Here is an 18,781-nt window from a genome sequence, read left to right as displayed (position 1 = left end):
CCGGACAAGGCAATTAGTCCCTGTTGCGGTGCCTGTCACTGTTCTCAGAAAGACCCACCATCTGTCACATTCATTTTTCTCTAAGTGCTTGTTCTGAGGGAAGTAACAGTCCCTGTTCTTCCACTTAATGCTGGCAAGAGCTGCAGCACTGCATGCAGCAGCTGTAGGAGTCACTGCTCCTCATTTGCTTTAGTAAGAAAATATTAAATACAAAATGTACCCAATCATCCATCTCTAAGCATGGGTGTAGGATCTTCAAAAGCTTTTTCAGCTCCTGAGGATAGACCTACCTTCCACTGCTGGTTTTTTTGTTGCATTATTGGTTTGTTTTGTTTTCTTTTAGAACTTCTTAGGTAAATAAATTTAGTCCACTTATTTGTGTAATAAATACCCTGAGGTCAGCCTACAGGATTTAGAAGTTATCACAGGGCAGCTCTAAACAAGGTAGCTTTAATATAGTCCCATATCTTTTTCATTGTGCCGTTTCCATATTTATAAATAGTAAAATAATTTTTATTCACAAAAAAACCCAAGTAAATACTAGTGTTTCAACAGTCCATAATTCCAGTTAGTTGCAGAACTGAGGGGTTTTTCCCTCTGCACTTCACTGCAATTAGTTTTTTAAATAAATACAACTAAATTTTCTGCAAGGCTTGCATTAACATTTCTATTAACATTTTTGGTTTATTAAGACCAACAATACACACACATTTAGAACAGTAATATTAGAAACAGTGATATTGTGAGTGCCTATGGGAATTAACTAAGCTAGATTCTGTTGGGGGAAAAAAAGTCAGCTTACCCCTTTTGGATGAGTTTTCTACTGTAAGAGACATATGTCCATTATTAGCAATTCATAGACTTTGCAGAAACAGAGTGTGTATCCCTAGATGATAGGTTTGTATTGCACAAGGTAGTTTGCTGAAAACAAAATACATGTAATGAAAGTATAAAATAAGTAGTCGGTTCTTCCTCTGAGTCTTTTCAAGCTGTCTTGTGCTCTGGCCACCTTTGCCCTTTGCCATGAGCACTGCAGCCCCTGCTTCCAGCAGACACAGAGCTCAAGAACTTGCACAAACAGAGAGCAGTAGAACAATTCCTCCCTGTCTAAAACAATACAGGATGTAATTGATTATTTCTTCTTCACGTTTCACACCTCTCAAACTGCTCTTGCAAGTGGTCAGCTTTGCACCTTGGTGTCATTTGTTTGCCCAAAGGGAGAAGCTCGTTCTCCCTATAGAGGATCTGCATTGGAAATGCCTCCTGAAGCTCTTATCTCACAAGAGCAAGATAGAACTGTTTATTCTGTAGCAGAACCTCAAATACACTGGCCTGGCCTAGCTCACAGCTTGAAGTGCATGTTTCTTCTGGGGGCCAGAGGGGAACAGAAGAGGCTTTTCAGCTTGAAGACAAAGAGGGCTAGCACATGTAGACCCCCTGATACTTGGCTTCAGATAGATCTGGAGGGACAGATGAGGATAATAAAGGGACTTTAACTTTTCCTTTTTTTAAGCAAGTGATATATTTAGTCTCTGCAACTATGAGAGAAGGTAGCTAATGCTTTACAAACTGGGAGATGTGATTTCTGTTTCACAGGTTATCAGATGTTCATATGAACATACGGTACTGTGGTGTCAAGTCCATATCAAACGTAAGCTGCAACTAAGCAAACTTTGTTCATGAACTGAGGTGGGGGGTGGGGGTTGGAGGGGAAGTGTAAAAGAAGGCTTGATGCAAGTTCAGAGAAACAAAGTAAAAACAGCTCAACAAACAACTTCCAGTTTCAAGAGTGAACCCAAGGTTAATTTTTAATCAAGTTAATGTGGATACAGAATAGGAAAGAAAAAAGTTAACTGACAATTTTACAGGATATAGAATCTCATTAGACATTTCAGGTGGCTTAAAGGCTGTGAGTAGAAACCTTGTTAAGATGTAGATTTCACTCAGTTAAGCCTCACATAGTACTTTTGAAGCTGTTGGTGTTTAGACAGCAGTAAGAACTTCATTTTGGTGCAGCAAGTCTGTGCAAGGTTTCAGTATACAGTGCTTAATAAGGAAGGATATTTTTACCATTAGAGTATCTCAGGGGCCTACACTTTTTTCCTCACATATTCACTCACTTCTGCTAAGCTAGTGCAGTAATATAAGTCAGTTAATGCTTTTGTTACCGACTTTAACGGCAATTTTGGTAATAAAACACTGCTAAGAGGTAATGCTAGTAAAGGTGATGTGGAAATGCACATGAAAAGCTGCTGCTTGTTATAGCAGAATACAAAAGTGGCAGATAAAAAACTGATTGTAGGCACAATTCTATTTCCAGTAATTGTTCTTAGCTAAGGAGCTGAAGAGTTTTCTGTTTCTTTAATAGAAGATTAATGGAGGAACCAAAAACTTACCCAGCTGTAACAGATGCTGAGGTTGAACCGGTCTGTGCAGTTAACTTTAGACCCTAAAGGTTTCCACAACATAAGGCAGTGGAATGCTGGTGGCAATTTCATGAGGAAGGAGGTTTTGGTCCCTTTGCAGCATTTCCATCAAGCATGAATTGTGGACCAAAATCCAGTCATCACTGCACAAACAGCAGCTAGAATCAAACATGAGGTATTTTCTCACTTTTTTCCGAAACTACCTACTGGAATAAATGGGAGGTCAGTGTGTTATTTTAAGTTGCTTATTTTAGTCCCTCATTTTGTTAATTTTAATCAGTTTTGTAGCAAAAGCTTATTTATTTAAGCTCTTCTTCAGCATTTGAACCATGCTTTAGGAATGCCTATGAAAACATTAGCTAGTTGAAGTGGTTAAAAACTGGGTTTGCATAAAATCTGTAAATACGTCAATAAAGCTTTGTACTTACATGATCACAGACAGGGGCACACATTTGCAAGTAATGTACTCTATGACCATATTCCTAGTTAGTGGCACAAAAAGAATGCAGCAGATTGCAGCAAGGTATTTCTTGAATGCCTCCAGCCCTTTTTGAAACCAGTTTTTATTTTCTGAAATATTTTTTGTTTGTAAATATGACCATGTTAGGCAGTGATGTGCTGTAGCATGGAGTGCTTTTTTGATTAAAAATCACCTATGCTTGTTCCTTTTTCTGGTTGGATTACAGACAGAAAGGCTGACCCTCATTATTTAAAGAGGCATTAAAACTTTAAATGCAAAGAAGTAGATGTTCTAAGATCTTCCACATAAACCAACAAATGACTAGGAAGCAGCATCATTCTCCTGTGTGTCCTTTCATAGAGGACACTTCTACCCCCTTACCATTTAACTGAAGTATAGCAGAAGGAACCTTGTACTGCTATAACTCATAGCTATAAATGGTGGAAATATCCAGAACCTGCTAGTCACCTACTCTCCTTTATTGGAATTTTCTTGGGGAAGAGGGAGACTTGTTCTATTTGCCAATTTAAGTTAGACTACTAATTGTCTTCATTTTAGTATTATAATGGTTGGCAATTCAGGATGAAGATATTAAAGCAGGTCAGGGAATCAGAACAGAATTTCAATTCCTGCAGGGTAACACCTCCCTGCCCACCTCTGAAGTGCTACATGGCAGCAGAGAGAAGTGGCAGCTCTTTTTAAAGCTTTGCGTGTGTGTACTGTTTCCTTATTGACACTGTACCTCATGTTCCGTATTTCAGGCTCTTATTTTAGTTCTTCACATGTTTCTCTCTCTCATAAAACATTGTTAGCAGAATAGCCTAAGTGAAGAAAGGCAGTGGTTTGGTCAGCATCTTGTTCCTCAAAGGCTGTATTTCTGCTGAATAAAACTAGGAAATGAATAAATATATGGTTTGTACAGATCACAGAATGCACGATGAGGTTTGTACTGGAACACTATACGAGTGGAGATCAGGTCAGAAAAGAACAGATAAGATAAAAGTCAAAAGAGTGTCGTTAGATTGTACTGGGAAGCTAGCATAGCATCTGTCCTCTGTACCATGTTCTAAGACTTTATAAAGTCCATTTCTTTAATTAAAATAAGCTCAGGTAACAATGGAATTCAGAGTCTGTTTTAAGGACTTGTCCTCTTCAAGCAAACTGGAATATGGTACTTCCTATATAGTAGAAGGACAAGTTATGTCACCTGGATTTTTCATCTGCATTGTTGATTTAAAAGGGCTGGTAATCAGTTGTTTATCAGCAGTGCTTGAATTCAAGGATGCTAGACAGTATTTAAAAGGAGGAGGTGGGGGGAAGAGAAGCAGACACGTCCTTTTCCCATTGAAACTGTTGGCAGGACAAACAGATGCACAGCAGCCTTTAACTCACATTTAACCAAGTTCTGTATATTCATACTTCCTATCAGGGAGTTTTGCAAGTTGGCCTGAAAAATTAATTTCCTCATCTCAAATTTACCTGTACTTCAGAGGAAGAGGAATTGAGATACTGAGGTAATGTCAGCCTCACTCCAAAGGAGCATTAGTACAGTAATCCTGGAGGGGAAAAGATTGAAAGATGAATAGAGTAATCTTCTTTCAGAAACTAGCAATTCTTAAGCATTCATCTCACACAAATCCAATCACAAGCATCCAAGGGAAAAACCAAAATCAAGGATGCCCAAGAATTACCAGCCTCTGGAAGTCCTCTCAAAAAGAAGTTGCCTTTGCCTTAGTCTCAAACAACCAGTTAAACCTTATGTATAGAATATTTATAAATATTGTAGCCATGGTAGAGGGTAGCAGGGCTGCAGAAGGTTGAAAATCCAGGGGTTGGTCTGTAGCTTTAGGGAATATATGAATTCCGTTCTGTATTTTTTGCATGTTGGTCCGGTGGTGGTAGTGGTGTGTATGCCCAATGGTAAAACTAAATGCATGAGCCCCTTGCTTGATGCCCCACATAAAGCCAGATACTGGGGAGGTTGCACCCAACTTTTGTTGTTGCTTCCTAATGTCTTGCTGTTTGACATAGGACATCAACATCGCAGGAGATTGGATGTCACCAGCTTGCTGCCACTGTTAACATTCAGTTCTAGTCACACAATTGACAAAGCTGTCCAGTCTCCTTCGAATGCAATGTCTCAGCTGTCTTTTGCACCTTACTAAGATTCACAGCACTTATGGTCAATAGTGTGGTAAGAGCTCACAAAGGCACACACACTTTTGTCACACTGGATTACATAAACTAAATTCTGGTGTAGCCAGGGCTGGGCACTTGCTCTGAGAACTCGAGCCTCTGTGGGCTGAGTGTTGCCATTCCTGGCACTTATGACTCATTCTCTTTAGGTGAATGTGTGCATTCTTGGCCTAGTGCACACATGTGTTACTGGGAGCTGAAAGGTTCTATAAATTTAGAGCACCACTTGAAGTACTACAGAAATAATTGGTTTCTGTATGCCAGCATGATCTTTAAACTGCATAAGGAAACCAGTACTTGATACCATGCTATAGAAAGCATGCAACCAAATTCCTGAAATAGTTACCCCTTGAAAAAGTTATTGGTTAAACTGTGTCAGTGTGAGCCTTTTACCTTACTATGACCTTAGCAATGGCTTTGTTCCTGTTATATCTAACTAATGTCTTGCATTTTTCTCTTTCTACCTCCTTTTGATGCAACCTGGAAGAAATGTCAAAAAACGAAGGTTCGATCCAACTCAACAAGGCCCTATCTGAAGAAACGCCATTCAAAAAGCTGCTTCTTGCACTACTGGATTTTGGGTATGATGTCTTTGCTGTAGCTACACAGGAACTAAATCAGTACAGAAGAACACGAGAACAGTAACTATAAACATAAAGTTGGGATTTGAGTTGGTAGAACACTGTCCTTTTTGGAGATAAGTTGGAAATACTTCCTCTATTCACCTTTCTCTTGTTAACATTAACTGACAAGTGGTACAAGCAAACTGCTTCAAAAATCAGGTGTTTTTTTCCTTTTCTCAAACTAAAGGACACACACAGACCAACTGCAATAAGAGAACTGTTCCAAAATAATGGAATCGCAAAAGATTCTTTCCCAGCCTGCTGGCACTCTAACTTCACTTGAGTTCGCATGACTTCATTTTTCTTATCAAACTCCAGTGGCATGAGGAGCTAATTTTGAAAGGGTAACCTGCATGGCTCACTTACAAACAACCAAGTTAGCAAGCTGACCCCAAGCAGAATCTGCAGCCCAATAAATACAAACCACTGGGAAGCCAGTGCCAGGCTTCAGTAGCTTTTCCAGCCACGCGGTACATTCTGCTGCTGGACTTGAGGGTTCCCTGCTCCATGAGCTCACTGTCCACCTTGGACAGGAGCCTGTTGGGTATGGAAGCTAGTGAATGATGGATGGAATTCTTCCAACATGGAAAAAGTGTAAATATGGAAATAAGATTTTGATGTATCATTTTCACAGACTATATATAAATATATATATGAAAGAAAAGAATTTCCATATAAAAAGGTTCTATTCTTTATGTAAATCTATTTTTGATGTTGGGTTTGGTTTTGGGTTTTTTTCCCCTCCCCTTTTTTTCTGTAGCATGTTGTACAGCAGATGTTCTGGGCTTGCTCAAAAAAGGCAGATAACAGCATGCAGATGCAGGGAGTTCTGACACCAAACAGATGTGATCTAAAGTTTGTATGCTTGAAACCAAAAACAATTAAAATGTATAAATGCATATCTATGTATTGACTATAAGTCTGAATTACTTTTTTTGGCTGTTACGTAGAATTTTCCATGATATAGTATAAGAACACACACTCAAACTAATCACAGAAGTGCCAAGCTCTCTTTTTTCTTTGAAGAATAGCTACTTTTTTCCTGCCTAGATCCTGTAAAATAAAAACTTTAATAAGCCTTAAAATACTGAAAAAATGTTAAAGCTTGGAATGAGTTATTCTTCTCTTGCCTTCTGCCCATCCACTCGAAGCATCTTGCAAAGGTGACTGACCTTTTTAACTCATTCCCTGCGTCTCTTTGATGCATGTCCCTTTTCAAAGTTTAATGCAAGATTAATACTTTGACCCTTGGCTAAGGATAGCCAGTTACCATCACAATATGTGCAAAATCCCATGTAATTTCAGGTGCGTTGTCATTACTTTTAGAGACACCTTTTGTACAAACACAGATTTTTGCAGAGAAGTCCTGAGCAGCAGTCCTGTGTCCCTAGAACCAGGCTAGCCTGGCTGCAGCTGCCTTGGGAAAGGTATGTGAAGAGGTCTAGTTTAGGGCTCCCTTAAAGTACAGTCTGGCTCATCCTTTGACTTTAAAAAATTTGGTAAGTGAAGTAACTGAAAATTTATTGCTGCATCTGATAATCAGAATTAAAGACTTTTGTAATTTTGGATCTAATTTAGAACTTGTAGTTTAATAACAACAGAAGCCCAAGTCCACTATTTCCTGCATCTTTGTTCAGAGGAAATCCATTTCCCAAGTTAGCTTTAAGAGCCAAAACATTAAGAAAATGCTGCAGATGTTTTCCTGTGAGTTAGAAGACCTCATTTCAGTTATTTTTCTTATTATTATAATGTTCAATTCAATAGTCTCAATATATGGGGTTTGATTCACAGTTATTATTAGATATTTTCAATCAGCTTTAACAATCACATTTACACTTACTACATTATAAGTTAAAGGTGCTGCACACAGGTAGTTGACATTAATGGAAATTATAAACTTATTCTGAAAAATTCCTGCTTGGTTTTAAGCAGAATTAAATTAGTGACATTTCTCTGATGACAAACCAAAAATACTTGCAATGGTATTATGGTTCTCTAAAAATGCTTTGATTGGGAACACAGTGTCTAACTTTTTTCAGGTTCTGCTTCCAAAGCAAGCATAACTCACAACAGAAACACCAGTGATATGAAAAATTGTAGTAAGTCAACTGGATATACATAAACTACCTGTGTAATAAACCTTGGAGAAGCATTTCACAAACAACATTGTTAGTGTGTGATGTGATGTTTTAAATCAGACCACAGTGGTCCCCAACTACTATGTATATATGTTCAGTGCTGGAGTAACTTTTTTATTTACACCAGCAGTTTCATAGGAGTTACGATTTCTTGACTGAATTTATGCTCCAGTCCTCAGCCATTGTGTGTATGGGAAGAACAAGAGTTCTTGCCCTGTGTGTACACACAACACAAGCGACAACACAGCTCAGAGTAGGTATAGGCTGAAGTGCTTCCTGTGCTGGTAGACAGTTAAAAAACTGGGTCTGGTAGGTGTTGATTTTGTACATCCTCCTTGCTGTGCTTTGGGAAGTGCATATCCATTTAGCAGTAACTTACTCATCGCAAAGCGTCACCAAAAGACGACCAGGTTGACTGTGCCTCCATCTCATCCACTCTACCTTTGCTCCATTATTTACCTATTCAGCTGAACAAGAAACTGTGGTAACTGCATAGCTCATTCCAGTCTGCTGCATGATCTCACTGATTTGATCTGATATTCCTAAAAGAGAAGTCTGCCAGGCAAATTAACAGCTGTATAGGTGCATGTTCAAGAAACAGATTAGTTAAGGCTGGAGTCTGACCAATTTTTCTTTACTATGCAAAGATGGGTATTGCACAAACAGATGAGACAAATGTCTGAGGAAATGCCATAGAATACTTGAAGTTATGTTTTAAGCTTAATCAGTCATGTTTTATATTCATTACTGCTTCCACTGTTACTCTTCCTTTTAAAAATGATTTGTAACTATTTTTTTAAGTGCACAACTTGATGTTGTTATAAATCAAGTTTTTGTTTGAAGTTAATACTCATTCATATCCTGTTGGCTGCTAATGAATGGAAATTCAATAGTCCTTGTTCTGCATCTTAGCAAGATGAGTATTAAAAACATCATGAACATGGAATGGAGTAGTTTTTAATTTTCAATCTTTATTTTTCCTTATTTATTCTCTCAGCTTAAATTAATTTCTGTGATCAAGGAATCATCACCTTTGTAGTAATGGAAATTGAATGGAGTTTTCTTTTATCAAAGATCTCAAACTGTGTCAAATCTCACAGTGAGGCTCTGTCTGTGGGAGGACATTGCACGCAGCCTTTCTGCCGTGCATGGAACCAGCGCCTTGGCACGCAGGATGTGCTGGGCCTGCTTCAGTCCCAGCTGCTGGCTGCACTGAGTTCAGTGAGACCTGGAGGCTTTTGCTACTTGAGGGAAGCCTTTTCCAGCTCAAAAATCGGAATTATATAATTACAAGAAGTTCAAAATGAGGCCCTCGAAGTATTCTTTAAATAATTACACTGTAACAAGCAGATACTATGGCCATCACTTTAATGGAATACTGAATAAAACTCAATTTCCCTTTTCTTTTTTTACCAGACTAACTCTAGTGAAGCCAGCCTGGGAAAATTAAATGCATGCATGTCACAGTTACCAGATAACTACTGATATTGTTTTGCTTTCTCCAGCTCCAGATAGGAAAACAAAATACGCTTTTGTGTTAGTATCTCCCAAGGTTCTGTATGAAAGCATGCTTCTCATTTAGAACTATAGAGTGAGGGAACACTCTCATTAATGGATCCACTATTATCCACTTCTATTTCCTGTCATTTGAATATAGGATTTATCTATAGACTCTATATAAACATGCAACATTTTGGCTATAATTAGAATAGACAGATTCCTTGAAATAGGAGTTAAGTGTTTTGCAGCATATGAATAGAAAAGCAATATAGAGACAGATCCACATTAGCTTTTACTGGATTTTACGAGAAAAATTCTTAGAATTGTTTTTGAAAACTTTCACAATTCCAGCTCGAAACACTGAACCGCGATCTTGCTAGGGCACTTACTATCATGAACAAAATCAACACAACAACAAGCCACATTGTACAAGCCCAAAACCCCCTTTTGTTCTAAATGCACTGCCTATAGATTCCTACCTACGAGAGCTGAAAAGTTAATTTAACATGACTCATCCATCAGTAACATCACAGAGATTAAGTGCCCATGAAAAGCTTAAATAAAAAAAAGTAACTAAGAATTTTAGTAGTAGAGGTGCTCAAACCAGTACAATTGAAAGCAAAAGGTCACAAAAACATCTTAAAGCTGCACATACTATAATTTAGTTCAGTGATTCATTGTTCACAACTCAGCAAGCACATTTTTGTAGGTTTGTGGAACAAGTTATTTAGTGGGAACATGTAACTCAAAAGGGGATACAACCCCTAGATTAGTACAAGGACTCCACATCAGATCAACATCACCAGGCACTTAACATGTTATTTCTGAACAACCACAAACTGCTGGGGGCAGTGTAATTCTGAATGCTCTAATCTGTAGAACACCCATAATCAAGTGTCAGTTGATTTCATCTTATTAAAATTTTCTTCTAAAAAAGCTTAGCTTTGTCATAAGTCATGGGATAGTCCTCATCTTTACCACTAACACTGTAACAGGCCATGCTTTAGTCTTTGGAAAGTGGCACTTTCTGAGCCAATATAAGAATTTCCCCATCAAAGCTGGTAACTCAAAGCATGGAGGAGCTTAAATGCATTTTACGCAGTCCAAGTCCAGTTGTCAGACTTCATAAGCACAACATTCCACCACTATATATCATATACTCATAGATTTCCTCAGCCATCTGACAAACTATTAAAGGCTTTGAATTTGCTTCAGAGACTGTGAAGCAATGTTTGCATCTGCACTACACAAAGAGGTTGAGAGAGAAGGGCTGGTTATTAAAGGTGTATTTTAACTGGGGACAAAGGCACGAGCACGATGCACTCCTTACATTACACACTGGTAACATGCTGTGGTTTGTAACATCTGTGTCGCCTCTAGTGCGGAAAGGAAGCGACCCCACACATAACATGCTTTGCTTTTCTGCAGTCTAACCCAGACAGTGTCCAACCAAAAAACAACACAAGCAACTACTTTCGACTGGTTTCCTATCTCCAGCTGAGATGGTGATCAGTTTATTCTCAAGAATGAAGCACGTCTAAACCTAGTGCTATTTGCATAAACCTTAAGAGAAATTTTAAAATGGTGACTTCATGACAGCTGTGCTAAACTTACTTCCATATAAATTGCAGGAAGCATAGGCTAACAACTGACAGCTCCCAGTTTCCCCACTTGACTCCTTTGAAAGTGTTTTGTGTACAATGGAAACAAGAATCAATATCCTTATGCATGTTGCCCTCACACTTTACATCCAAGATATAAATTTATGACTTGTCTTGAAATAGAATAAGCACTGACCTTATTAATTCAGGACAGTTTTTCATAGATTGGGTCTTTGGACTGTTGAGGTTTTAATTATCTACTATGTACCCGCTCTTCAGAGGGGACTCCTCAACACACATCACTCAGGATGCTATGGATTCACAGCACAGTGAATCACTCCTAATCAGTACATAAATGCTTTACTGTTCCAAGAAAGGAGTATTTAGTATTGCAGAAAACTGAACAGATCTATCCCTAGTGTCTAATCCAGGTAATGGGGCACCTGGATGCCCTTTGGAACTTCAGCACAACCAAGTAATTCACAGTACTTGTAACAGCAGAGTTATTTTCTCAGAGAAACAACCCTCTCCTTCCCCTCCCACCTGGCTACTGAGTGCAGACTAGCTGAGGTAGAAGTTTCTGTACCTGAGGGTTTCAGAAGGAAATGGCACCAACAGATTTTCCTGTGAGCCTGCAGCTTTGACAATGTCCAAAGGACCCTTGCACAAAGGTGATGGGAGTTGTGCTGAACAGCACCTTGTACTGTCAAGCTGAAGGAAGTGCCCAGACCCTACTGGCACAACACACCCCTGATTTCCACTGGTCAGTGGGCCAAGCTGTGTGGCAGCAGCATTGAGGACACCTGAAGCTCCACCAAAGTCTATAGCAAAGCCTGACTTTCAGCCTTAGTGCAGTCACACAAAGATGCTTCCACTCATGTCTTCAGCTTATGTAAACAGAGATGTTTATCTCCCTAACAAGAACCTCTTCCCAAAACATGATTTATAGCAGTCTGGTTTACTCCAAAATACACTAATAACTGTATAATTAGAGAATGACTACACAGAACTTGCAGTGCTCATGGTTTTGTTAAGCAGTCTCAATCTGTGCTTTCAAAGAGAAGGCTCAAGTTACTTTTAAAAGTCAGTACAAGGACCACAATCTAAATCTCCACAATCCATTCATATATTTATGTTGGCATTTGACATATCTGGACCATCCATTTCCTCCCCAGACCTTTTCCCTTGTCAACATGCCCTGCTCTAAGGGTGGCACAACAATGAAATCAGATGGATGCAAAGTGCACAAGCAAGCCTGTTTCCTTTGGAGTCCCTATTTCTTTTCAGGCACATCTGAACTCTGTTATTACTATTTCAAGACTTGCTCCATTATGAAGTTACTCTTACAGATATTGTTAACAATAACATAGTTTACAGACGATGAATGCTTGACCAGGATTTCTGTGCAATGAGAAAGCAGTTCCAAGAAACTATTCTAGTGCCCTCCAGCTTTCACTGAAAAGCTTCAGGAAATTAAAGATTTTAATTTCTGCTTTGTGTAATGATGAGGTTCTGAACACAAGACTGAAAATTGCCTCATTTGCAGAAAGAAAAACAATTCCCTTACATTGCAGAATCCTGTCTGTGTGCTGTTGGATCAGAGGGCTGGGCAGGTAGATAAAAGATTCAGGTCCCATTACATTTTTACTTCAGTTTTCCTCCCTCTGATTTGGCTGGGCATTTTTCACTTCAAACACAAGATCTCTAGGACAGGAGCTGTCATACTCAAAGGTGACCTTTAGCATCTAGGCCAGGGAGCAGTGGTTTTAGGCAGAGCTGGGTGGCCCATAAGTTTGAGACAAGCCCCCTCCCTGGGTATTCAAAAAAATTATAATCTTCATTAAATATGCAGCTTTTTAGCTCTGCCTAATCAGTAATAGGATAAGAAAGAAAGGACCTTGTTAAATCAAACTATAGTCTTTTCAGAAGCTCCAAATTAAAGAAACTTACTACATAGAAATCCACTCTAGTATCACCTTTGTAGCATTCCCTTTGAGAATAGGTTTCAAAGGGTACATTTGTGAAATAAAAATGGGAGTTTCAAAGGCTGAGTGGCCTGACCTACTAAAAATAAATAAAATATATACTTAATTTTTTAAAAACCCCCAATGTTCTATCTCTATCCCATGGTTCCTTACTGATAATGTAGGGTTTTGTCTCATCTAAGTATTCTAAATGACAGAGCTTGTACTACTACTTCATTCAGGAAAATAATTCAAGAAGGCAGATTTCTCTGACAATAAATTATTCATGACAGACCTTACACATTAAAAAACCCCCAACTTTCTCCTATGACAACATCAGTAGCGTGCTTTTAAGGCTTCACATTTGTGGTTTGAAGAGTTGCAAGTACTTTGTAAGTGCCAAAGAACCCTAGTAGGAACTAGTAGCAGAACACAGAGTAAATCAGATAGTCCAGCAAACAGTCTGAGAATGAGCAGGTAACCAGGGAGAGCTGAAGATCCCACAATTCCCTTTCACACAAGACAGAATATCCTCATTATGCTCCAGAATCTCCTGTGACTTATTTCTTGGCCCTAAATAATTTGCTATCCCCCCCTCTAATTTGTTCTTGAAGACTATTTTCCCAAACAACTTCAAGTGGAAATGTGCAGACTGCCAGCATGGGGTCCTGGCTGCCAGGGGAGCGTCTGTGCCGTGGGATGGGTGTGACAGTGGCAGGGCTAGCGCCCTTCCTTGGCTGGCCCAGGAGCTGCCCTGAGACAAGCATGCTCAAACACCCTTTTCTCCCAAGAGCTGCAGGAAAGAAACCCTCAGAGCAAGAAAAGGTAGGAGACTTGACATTGCAGTCCTACTCAGCTCAGGGAAGAATGCACTGTGAAAGTGCTTTTTTCCCCTAGAAGATCCGGCCGTAATTCCTTGGGAGAAACTGATCCTATAACAGCCTTGCTTTGTTAGATGTTAGTGGCAGTTTTATGAAAACATGTTTCACTGAACTGCTCTTTTAACTGTGACATACCCAGTGTGACTCTCCTGTCTGCCTGGAGTGCTGATGGATAAGGGTTTCTTCATTATCTGTGAGAACATTAGGAAGCAGGAAGACTGAATCAGAAGAACCAATGACTTTATTCTGGAACATGTTGATATCAGTCCAGTACCCAAATGGCAATGGATCCCTTAATTCAAAAACTAATAGTTGTCTGGCTATAAATATCCAGAATGCCATTAAAATGAATCAAAACTCTCTAACTGAATGGCTAATGTGGGACAACTTGCCCAAAAGACGTGAACAATTAACTTTTGATGTACTATATTAATCAGTTTGGGGTTCTTTCTTATTTTCTTGGAATGTTTTAGTCTAGAGAGATGTGGTCACATCCTTTACAAAGGTCATTTGCATTTATGTCACATATCACCAGATTATGTTTTCAAAAATATATATTAATTTTCTAACCAACGTTGCTTAGCTTGCACTTGTAAAAATACCTGCTCCACATGTCTTTTCAAAGCTTGTGTTAAATACATTTGCCAGAAGAACTGTTACCTCTTCCACAAATTAATTTAAATAAGTGGCTTCGACAATTAAGCCAGTTCACACTTCTGACATGGCATCTGAATTTTCTCTTGGGGAAACACTCCAAACATGGCCCTGGAGACAGAGCTGCTCACATACAACAGCTGGTAGGCATGGAGAGAGAGAGGAACACATTATTAAAGACAAGTCTATTCTGATAGGGAGCTGCAGTTCCTCAAACCTTCTAGCAGAAGGCCACTTCTCAGCACAGACCAGAGACATGCCAGGGCTCCTGGCACAGAAATACACTGGTCACCTGCCTGTCCCATGTCTTGTCTGCCAGCTCCATGGAAATGTTTCAGGTCATCAGCAATAGTGTACAGCACTGAAGAATTGTATGTTTAATTACACCTTTGCACTGGTTAGAAACGCTTAAGTGTTGCATCACATCCAGTGACTTTCATGCCGGTCATTTCACCAGAGAATAGACCTAGAGGGTTGTTTAGAGCAGTGTGAGATCATCAAATTCATTTGTGAGTGTGGATTCAATCCACCTAAACAAAAAAACACAACTTGACATCAAAAGCTTAAAAAAACAGGTTTAGCTACTCAAAGCCCTCTACATATCATTTTAAAAATGAATAAAATATAGCCACGGACTTTGGATCAAGTATTTAATTTCATTTCCAAGAGGCTCTTAGGTATGTTTGTCAGGGAGCCCATTTTAAGGGCAGTTTAATCTCTTGGTTAAAAGAGAAATTGAAAAGTTAAAAGTGGGATTAGGATTCCACACTCTGCCTTTATGGACTTTGAAGAAAAAAAAAAAATCAAGCCTCTGCCACGTACCATGAATTTAAAGCTGACAGACCTTTGGCACACTCTGCCTTTATGGACTTTGAAGAAAAAAATCAAGCCTCTGCCAGGTACCATGAATTTAAAGCTGACAGACCTTTGAGTTTCTCCCCTTCTGAGAATCACAAGTTTTGCCTTTGCTGTCACTTACCCAGGTTTCACACAAGGCTGGAATAATTTGGAACCCAATTCAGCAAAACGCAAACTTTCAGCTAAGAATATGTCTGTAAAGCATTTTTTTTAATAAGCCTAAAAGAGGTCTCTTTCATCATGTGGGACATTTAAAAAAGCCTAATACTGCATTCAGGTGTGTCTGCTTATGGAACTAACAGGCAAGCTGTGCATCCCATCACACATTGCTGTCTCTCAGTCTCAGTGCTGAATGTCTTTTTTTATGTGTAAATGCTTACTTAGCTCAAGCAACCATAAGCCACTGTCTATTAACTTAAATGTTAATTTTAAACCACATCAGAAGGTTTGCTGGAAGCAAATGCAGGAAGGAAGCAACTCTGTGTATAGTTATTTACACCTTTGCTCTATTCCAAATGCAAATACCAGTGAAATGGCCTCCTACTTTTCTTACTTATCCCTTATTCCTATATCCTGATCATTTTAGCTTTTACTTTATTTTATTTTTATTTTTTTCTGGTAGAAATAGCATTCTTTCTGTAGTGTTACATGATCTGAAACCTGTCTCATCTATAAGTAAATAATCAATTTTTCTTGATAAAAAAATCCTTATGCAAATGACTCTGGATATGACCTACAGCTTATGTGAATTAAATTCATAAGATATGGAGACCCATATAAGATATGAGCACTGGCTTCCTGGGGAATATATCATGCACTGTAATTAAAGAAAGATTATTGGTAGCTTAAGAAGGGCACAGAAAGCTTTACTGAGGGAGTGTGTGGAATTGAATGAGATGACCAATCCTGGTGTTTCTTCTCCACTAGGAGGCTGAGGTGATCAATCTAATTATCAAAAACCTCTTTCCCAGAAATAGAATATAAGTGCTCTGGTTCAGAGGGAGCAGAGCATAGTAGGCTCAGGAAGTATTCGTGGAGCCAACTATTTTATCTGTAGCAGTATTTCCCTTGAGCAGCAACTCCCATTTCTGTGAGAGTCCCTGGTTCAGTTCCCTTGGGTCTGCCAGGATTCTGAGTGGAATGAAACCAATGTTGTTCTTGATCCAAAACCAGATAAAGTGCACCCAGAAGGGGACTCAAATAAACTCACTTGTTAACAATGAATCCACAAAGGTTGTAGGTTGACAGAAACTTATCAACTCACAAGAAACATGTAACCTTTTTCTTTCCATTTGGCTCTACCCTTAACAATGCACGGCAGAGTCCTTAGAACAACAGACCACAGACCCAGAAACAGCAACAAAACCCACTTCTGTGGCATTTTAATCTTGCTCTGCTCTGGCCCCTGCAGCCAGGCCAACCATGAACACAAGCAGCCCCAGAGCCTTTTCTACCCAGGAGCTGCCTTCAGGTTTCATCACAACAGCCAGGTCTTATCTGCACACTTTCCTTCTCTCCTTTGCCAGGTTCAATCCCCAAACACAGAGGCAAGGAGAAGCATGCTGGTTACTCACTTGCCAAGGAGGCTCCAGACTGCACATGGGTCCAGAATCAGCTCCAGAGCAGACATTAAAAAGAAACCAATAAAACTAAAAGCTGATCCTTAAGGACCATTTCAGCCCTAGAACTCAGGAGAAGGAAGTCTACTGGAATAGCCTCTATTTGATAGCACAGAGAAGAAATGTTGGAGATCCTACGTATGAGAGGCTTCCCCCACCACATTGCAAGGGCCCCTTGCAAGGTATTGCACTCTTCAGTTCATCCTGAAGTCTGTTTCAGCAGTTGGTGACCATTACTTCCCTCATTCCCAAACTCACACTTCTTGTTAAATAAATGGAACATTTGAAAATTGGCCAAAGTCATACAGTATAGCTATTTACAAGGGTTCTAGCCAGTGTTCTTTCATCCCCAAAAAGTTCCTTGCACTTTTGTTAAACAGTAGCACTACTTACACAAAATATACTTTCACAGGAATTCCTTATTCAGGAGATAAAGCATCAGGAGAAAAGAAAAGCAGTGTTAATTGTCATAGGCATGCCGCAAGATCAAGGGTTTGAAGAGGAAGTTGCTCCTCCGTTTATATGGACTGTACGAATAGAAAGAACAGAAATTATAATGGTCTTGATCAGAGAAATCAGTGTCTCAAGCCAGCTTTCCAGCTGATGTGAACCAGTGTGGCCCCACTGACTGCAATGAAGATAAGCCTCATGCTACTGAAGCACAGTTGCTTCCTGGAGAAGGGATTATGGTTCCAGGTATGAAGAAGAAGGGAGCTGCCAGTGAAAAGTCTTGGAAAAACAAATAGGTTGCTCCCCAGCTGGTACGGACTGGTGCAGCTGCACTGGCTTCAGATAGGCAGCAAGGTGCTACATGATTTGGCCTATAAACTACAGAGTCAGGGAAAAAGAATGGTCTCACCTGCCTATTGCTTCAAATAGCTGGCATTAAGCAAGTTCTGTCCAACACTGGTTATCAGCATGGTCACAGAGCCCCAGCTCTTTGAGTTATATGTTTCTGTATGCAAGGGGGTCACAGCAGGCACAGGGAGCACAGGCAGAGTTGTGCTCAGATTTTTCTCTCCATTCTGCATGTAACAGGAGACAGCCTTTTCATCAATGGTTTCCTTTCACTTCCCTAGCAGCTTTGCCCATTTCTCCAAGACACACAGATTTTTCAGCTGCTTCACAGAAGTCACAAGGGAGAGGGGCTGCAGCTGAGAACCTCAGAGAGCGAAAATGCAACAACAGTAGATCACATTATTTTTCTTGTGAGAGAAAATGTAACCAGACCACCCCCCCTCCGCCGAAGAGTGTACAGCACGCCAAGGTAGCTCTTCTTTAGGTAAAGTTGTGTAAATTGAGCTGCAGTGAGCAGCTCAGCCCAACTACTTCAATTAATGCCTTTACTGGCTCTCTTCTGTGGCTCTTCTCTGGGTCGCTGCTTTAACTTCCAGGAGAGCTGGACCTGCTGCATATGGGCTGAGCCCCAGCCAGCAAATAGCTCTAGTCGTGCCACACAGACTCCTGCTCTAGGGTGGAGGGATCTGCAATAGCCAAGCACATAAAGCAAGATACCTCAGGTCTGAGCCAGCTCTGGACAACTTGAGCTCCAAGGTCGGACTTACTTTCTATTCTTCCCCTCCTGCCCCCCCGGTGCAGCACTGCTAAGAGAGGGGGGCAAAGGGAGGGTCGCAGTTTTGCCAAATCTGTTACTCTTCCACCCCACTGCGCACCCCTTCCCCTCGGCCAGAGGCAGCATGGCCACCAGGCTGGCCCGGGAGGGCCGGGATCCGCAAGCAGAGGAGGACAAGGGGGGCAGAGAAGCGGAGCAGACTTGCAGCAAGGGCAGCTCTGCACAGAGAAGGAGGGAGCTCCGGGTGCCCGGGAGCAGCGGCCGGGCCCAGGGGGTGGGGGCTGCTCC

General features: G+C 40.2%; 2 protein-coding genes across 3 annotated transcripts in view; one reads left to right on the top strand and one right to left on the bottom strand.

The window, feature by feature from the left end:
* ADAM23 (ADAM metallopeptidase domain 23) overlaps positions 1-8,789 on the top strand; it is an 81,948-nt gene extending 73,159 nt beyond the window's left edge. The window contains exon 26 of the mRNA XM_017735559.1: positions 5,570-8,789. Coding sequence (XP_017591048.1) covers positions 5,570-5,618 — 49 coding nt within the window. The 3' untranslated portion in view covers positions 5,619-8,789. The remainder of the gene's footprint in view (positions 1-5,569) is intronic.
* Positions 1-18,781, bottom strand: part of DYTN (dystrotelin) — a 78,334-nt gene that overhangs the window by 27,007 nt on the left and 32,546 nt on the right. The gene's annotated exons all lie outside the window — the stretch shown is intronic.

The sequence above is a fragment of the Corvus brachyrhynchos genome, unplaced genomic scaffold (assembly GCF_000691975.1).
Source record: "Corvus brachyrhynchos isolate BGI_N302 unplaced genomic scaffold, ASM69197v1 scaffold255, whole genome shotgun sequence".
In the NCBI taxonomy this organism is placed as follows: Eukaryota; Metazoa; Chordata; class Aves; order Passeriformes; family Corvidae; genus Corvus; species Corvus brachyrhynchos.
Note: the sequence above shows the minus strand (reverse complement) of the source record. Positions and strands in the feature narration are given on the sequence as shown.